This window comes from Cyclopterus lumpus, chromosome 10 (genome assembly GCF_009769545.1).
Source record: "Cyclopterus lumpus isolate fCycLum1 chromosome 10, fCycLum1.pri, whole genome shotgun sequence".
Taxonomy (NCBI): Eukaryota; Metazoa; Chordata; class Actinopteri; order Perciformes; family Cyclopteridae; genus Cyclopterus; species Cyclopterus lumpus.
Genome location: NC_046975.1, coordinates 24,194,856 through 24,201,393, shown reverse-complemented (window position 1 = coordinate 24,201,393; position 6,538 = coordinate 24,194,856). Strand labels below are relative to the sequence as shown.

Here is a 6,538-nt window from a genome sequence, read left to right as displayed (position 1 = left end):
GTGTCCTCGCTGTGTGTCTGTCCTCTCAGGCCATGAGGAAGATCTACAAGGCGTCTCTGAAGTACCCGGACTGGAAGAGGAAGCACGAGCCCGGCCTGAAGCCGTGGACGTTCCCCGAGCAGAACGCGCTGCCCAGCGTCAGCGTGTCGGAGCTCAGCGTCCAGAGAGCCGACTCGCTGGAGAACATCGACGAGAGCGGCCTGAGCGAGGACAAGACGCGCCACAGCGAGGACGAGGAGACTTAGGGCCAGGACAGCGCGCTCACTTCCTGTTTGTTCCTTTGTTGGTTTTGTCTCGCTGATGAGAGCCCTCGGGCCGGTTCTTCTTCTGTGGTTTTTACAGCGACATGCTCAGTGTTGCTCCCGTTACCAATAAAGACCCCTGGTCCGGTGAGATGATGTCATGATTATAAAATAGTTTCTGATTTATTATCTGTTGCAGCTCTGTAGATAATCACTTCATGTGGAGACATTAAACACAGTTAATAGTAGTATATATAGTATCAGTAGATAGTATCAGTAGATAGTATCACTAGAGTATCAGTAGATAGTATCAGTAGATAGTATCACTAGAGTATCAGTAGATAGTATCAGTAGATAGTATCACTAGAGTATCAGTAGATAGTATCACTAGAGTATCAGTAGATAGTATCACTAGAGTATCAGTAGATAGTATCACTAGAGTATCAGTAGATAGTATCACTAGAGTATCAGTAGATAGTATCACTAGAGTATCACTAGATAGTATCACTAGAGTATCAGTAGATAGTATCACTAGAGTATCACTAGATAGTATCAGTAGATAGTATCACTAGATAGTATCACTAGAGTATCAGTAGATAGTATCAGTAGATAGTATCAGTAGATAGTATCACTAGATAGTATCACTAGAGTATCACTAGATAGTATCACTAGAGTATCAGTAGATAGTATCACTAGAGTATCAGTAGATAGTATCACTAGAGTATCACTAGATAGTATCACTAGAGTATCAGTAGATAGTATCAGTAGATAGTATCACTAGAGTATCAGTAGATAGTATCACTAGAGTATCACTAGATAGTATCACTAGAGTATCAGTAGATAGTATCACTAGAGTATCAGTAGATAGTATCAGTAGATAGTATCACTAGAGTATCAGTAGATAGTATCACTAGAGTATCACTAGATAGTATCACTAGAGTATCAGTAGATAGTATCAGTAGAGTATCACTAGAGTGTCTGGATCATGAAAGACCTGAAGGGTCCACCAGGGGGCAGCGGGTCCATCAGGGTGTCGCCAGAGAACGAACAGCGATCTACAAAATGTTACTAATGATTATAGTTTCATACGTCTACTTTAGTCAGCTTACTCATTGACCTCGAGGTTAAAGGTCAAAGCGTGAGCAGTTCAGGAACACAGTTCTGGATTCGCTGCACGGTCCCTGCAGCCGGTGCTGAGGGCGTTAGTCCTGCAGGGACGAGGAAACTTCATGTGCCACTGCTTCCTTGTTCTTTGGTGCCTGAAATATGCAGCTGGGCTCCGGATCCTCTCTGTATTGTCTCAGGCACTTCCTGTTTCCTGTCTGCAGCGCTGTGATTGTTGTTTGGGCTCAGAGGAGGAAACGGTCCAGCTTCTTATGCTAATCTCAGAGGACAGGAAGCCATGTCCACTTCCTCCCTGCTGCACTGAAGGACGCACTGCTGTCCAGGTACAAGTACAACAGTCCTAGTACAAGTATCATAAAACCACAGAGCTGGTTGTTTCTGTCCCGCTGAGTGTGTACAGCCCATAATACTCATGTCACCATGGCTACCTGAACAAGGCTGCAGATCTCCTGGTGAACAGTTTGGGGGAGTTTTATGTTTTTAGGCCAGTTGAGGACGAGGTGAAGACGAGATGAAGACGAGGTGAAGGCTAGATGAAGACGAGGTGAAGACGAGGTGAAGGCGTGGTGAAGGCTAGATGAAGACGAGGTGAAGACGAGGTGAAGGCGTGGTGAAGGCTAGATGAAGACGAGGTGAAGACGAGGTGAAGGCGTGGTGAAGACGAGGTGAAGGCTAGATGAAGACGAGGTGAAGACGAGATGAAGACGAGGTGAAGACAAGGTGAAGGCTAGATGAAGACGAGGTGAAGGCGTGGTGAAGGCTAGATGAAGACGAGGTGAAGACGAGGTGAAGGCGTGGTGAAGGCTAGATGAAGACGAGGTGAAGACGAGGTGAAGGCGTGGTGAAGGCTAGATGAAGACGAGGTGAAGACGTGGTGAAGACGAGGTGAAGACGAGGTGAAGACGAGATGAAGACGAGGTGAAGACGAGGTGAAGACGAGGTGAAGGCTTGATGAAGACGAGATGAAGACGAGGTGAAGGCGAGGTGAAGACGAGGTGAAGACGAGATGAAGACGAGGTGAAGGCGAGGTGAAGGCGAGGTGAAGACGAGGTGAAGACGAGGTGAAGACGAGATGAAGACGAGGTGAAGACGAGGTGAAGACGAGGTGAAGACGAGGTAAAGACGAGGTGAAGACGAGGTGAAGACGAGGTGAAGGCTAGATGAAGACGAAGTGAAGACGAGGTGAAGGCGTGGTGAAGACGAGATGAAGACGAGGTGAAGGCGAGGTGAAGACGAGGTGAAGGCTAGATGAAGACGTGGTGAAGGCTAGATGAAGACGAGGTGAAGACGAGGTGAAGGCGTGGTGAAGACGAGGTGAAGGCTGGATGAAGACGTGGTGAAGGCTGGATGAAGACGTGGTGAAGACGAGGTGAAGACGAGATGAAGACGAGGTGAAGACGAGGTGAAGACGAGGTGAAGGCGAGGTGAAGACGAGGTGAAGGCTGGATGAAGACGTGGTGAAGACGAGGTGAAGACGAGATGAAGACGAGGTGAAGACGAGGTGAAGGCTGGATGAAGACGAGGTGAAGACGAGGTGAAGACGAGATGAAGACGTGGTGAAGACGAGGTGAAGGCTAGATGAAGACGAGATGAAGACGAGGTGAAGACGAGGTGAAGACGAGATGAAGACGTGGTGAAGACGAGGTGAAGGCTTGATGAAGACGAGATGAAGACGAGGTGAAGACGAGGTGAAGGCGAGGTGAAGACGAGGTGAAGGCTGGATGAAGACGAGGTGAAGACGAGGTGAAGACGAGATGAAGACGAGGTGAAGACGAGGTGAAGACGAGGTGAAGACGAGGTGAAGGCGTGGTGAAGACGAGGTGAAGGCGAGGTGAAGGCGAGGTGAAGACGAGATGAAGACGAGGTGAAGACGAGATGAAGACGTGGTGAAGACGAGGTGAAGACGAGATGAAGACGTGGTGAAGACGAGGTGAAGGCTAGATGAAGACGAGATGAAGACGAGGTGAAGACGAGATGAAGACGTGGTGAAGACGAGGTGAAGGCTAGATGAAGACGAGATGAAGACGAGGTGAAGACGAGGTGAAGACGAGGTGAAGACGAGATGAAGACGAGGTGAAGACGAGGTGAAGACGAGGTGAAAACGAGATGAAGACGAGGTGAAGACGAGATGAAGACGAGGTGAAAACGAGGTGAAGACGAGGTGAAGACGAGATGAAGACGAGGTGAAGACGAGGTGAAGACGAGATGAAGACGTGGTGAAGACGAGATGAAAACGAGATGAAGACGTGGTGAAGACGAGATGAAAACGAGATGAAGACGTGGTGAAGACGAGGTGAAGACGAGGTGAAGACGAGGTGAAGACGAGGTGAAAACGAGGTGAAGACGAGGTGAAGACGAGATGAAGACGAGGTGAAGACGAGGTGAAGACGAGATGAAGACGTGGTGAAGACGAGATGAAAACGAGATGAAGACGTGGTGAAGACGAGATGAAAACGAGATGAAGACGTGGTGAAGACGAGGTGAAGACGAGATGAAGACGAGGTGAAGACGAGGTGAAGACGAGATGAAGACGAGGTGAAGACGAGGTGAAGGCTAGATGAAGACGAGATGAAGACGAGATGAAGGCGAGGTGAAGGCGAGGTGAAGACGAGATGAAGACGAGATGAAGACGAGGTGAAGACGAAATGAAGACGAGGTGAAGACGAAATGAAGACGAGGTGAAGACGAGGTGAAGGCGAGGTGAAGGCGAGGTGAAGGCGAGGTGAAGACGAGATGAAGACGAGGTGAAGACGAGGTGAAGACGAGGTGAAGACGAGATGAAGACGAGGTGAAGACGAAATGAAGACGAGGTGAAGACGAGGTGAAGACGAGATGAAGACGAGGTGAAGACGAGGTGAAGACGAGGTGAAGACGAGATGAAGACGAGGTGAAGACGAAATGAAGACGAGGTGAAGACGAGGTGAAGACGAGGTGAAGACGAAATGAAGACGAGGTGAAGACGAGGTGAAGACGAGATGAAGACGAGGTGAAGACGAGGTGAAGACGTGGTGAAGACGAGATGAAGACGAGGTGAAGACGAGGTGAAGGCGAGGTGAAGACGAGGTGAAAACGAGGTGAAGACGAGGTGAAGACGAGATGAAGACGAGGTGAAGACGAGGTGAAGACGAGATGAAGACGTGGTGAAGACGAGATGAAAATGAGATGAAGACGTGGTGAAGACGAGATGAAAACGAGATGAAGACGTGGTGAAGACGAGGTGAAGACGAGGTGAAGACGAGGTGAAAACGAGGTGAAGACGAGGTGAAGACGAGATGAAGACGAGGTGAAGACGAGGTGAAGACGAGATGAAGACGTGGTGAAGACGAGATGAAAACGAGATGAAGACGTGGTGAAGACGAGATGAAAACGAGATGAAGACGTGGTGAAGACGAGGTGAAGACGAGATGAAGACGAGGTGAAGACGAGGTGAAGACGAGATGAAGACGAGGTGAAGACGAGATGAAGACGAGGTGAAGACGAGGTGAAGGCGAGGTGAAGACGAGGTGAAGACGAGGTGAAGACGTGGTGAAGACGAAATGAAGACGAGGTGAAGACGAGGTGAAGACGAGGTGAAGGCGAGGTGAAGGCGAGGTGAAGACGAGGTGAAGACGAGATGAAGACGAGGTGAAGACGAAATGAAGACGAGGTGAAGACGAGGTGAAGACGAGTTGAAGACGAGGTGAAGACGAGGTGAAGACGAGATGAAGACGAGGTGAAGACGAAATGAAGACGAGGTGAAGACGAGGTGAAGACGAGATGAAGACGAGGTGAAGACGAAATGAAGACGAGGTGAAGACGAGGTGAAGACGAGATGAAGACGAGGTGAAGACGAGGTGAAGACGAGGTGAAGACGAGATGAAGACGAGGTGAAGACGAAATGAAGACGAGGTGAAGACGAGGTGAAGACGAGTTGAAGACGAGGTGAAGACGAGGTGAAGACGAGGTGAAGACGAGATGAAGACGAGGTGAAGACGAAATGAAGACGAGGTGAAGACGAGGTGAAGACGAGATGAAGACGAGGTGAAGACGTGGTGAAGACGAGATGAAGACGAGGTGAAGACGAGGTGAAGGCGAGGTGAAGACGAGGTGAAGACGAGGTGAAGACGAGATGAAGACGAAGTGAAGACGAGGTGAAGACGAGGTGAAGACGAGGTGAAGACGAGATGAAGACGAGGTGAAGACGAGGTGAAGACGAGATGAAGGCGAGGTGAAGACGAGATGAAGATGAGATGAAGACGAGGTGAAGGCGAGGTGAAGACGAGATGAAGACGTGGTGAAGACGAGATGAAGATGAGATGAAGACGAGGTGAAGACGAGATGAAGACGAGATGAAGGCGTGTCTGACCCCGTTTCAATTATCCAATGAGAGGGCAGAGGCCTCGACAGGAAGCTGCGCCGACAACCACGAACTTCAAAGTAAAACACACATCAAACTGTGTTTAGACCTCATACTCGATACTGATAACGCAGAACATACGCATACTGTTATGTGAATATTTGTTTTTTTGTCCTTTTTGATTTCAATATATTTATTTGTTGTTATGAAGTACACTTTATTATTTAAATAAATCCTAAGAATGAGCACATTTATATTATTTCCTGCTTTTTTCAAATATGCATTTCCTTTATTGATTGTTAACCATTGTTAAATCATTAATATGTCTAAAGGTTGTAAGAATATTATTGTCTTTATCAGTATGTTTATAGTATGTATATATGTATATAATTATTCATACATTCTGTTTCTTCACTTTTTTCCCCCTGAAGGATTTTTTCTATTATTTGGGAGTTTTTCCTGATCCGATGTGAGGTCAAAGGTCAAGGATGTCGTATGTGTACAGAATTCTGGGGTGTACAAAATAAATTGAATTTAATATATACGTAGTATTTTATTGTACTCATTGATTGATTATTTTTATTATTATTATATTTAATTGATTGATTATTATTTGTACATAAATAAATACAAATTGACCTTAAATATCTATTTATATTGATTATCACTTTTATTAAATTGTTTCTGTGTGTTAAGGATCATTGATATTGATTGTGGGTTATCTAAAATAACTAGAACATCAATATGGATTTTATTGGGTGGGCCGGAAGCAGTTTGTGTAAACCTGGCTTTTATTTTGAAGCTTTAATTTAGAAACGGAAGCACCCTCCGTTAC

The 6,538-nt window shown here is 46.8% G+C and overlaps 1 protein-coding gene across 1 annotated transcript in view; it reads left to right on the top strand.

The window, feature by feature from the left end:
• Nucleotides 1–245, top strand: part of stard15 (StAR-related lipid transfer (START) domain containing 15) — a 10,060-nt gene extending 9,815 nt beyond the window's left edge. The window contains exon 6 of the mRNA XM_034543758.1: nucleotides 30–245. Coding sequence (XP_034399649.1) covers nucleotides 30–245 — 216 coding nt within the window. The remainder of the gene's footprint in view (nucleotides 1–29) is intronic.
• Nucleotides 246–6,538: the final 6,293 nt, after the last annotated feature.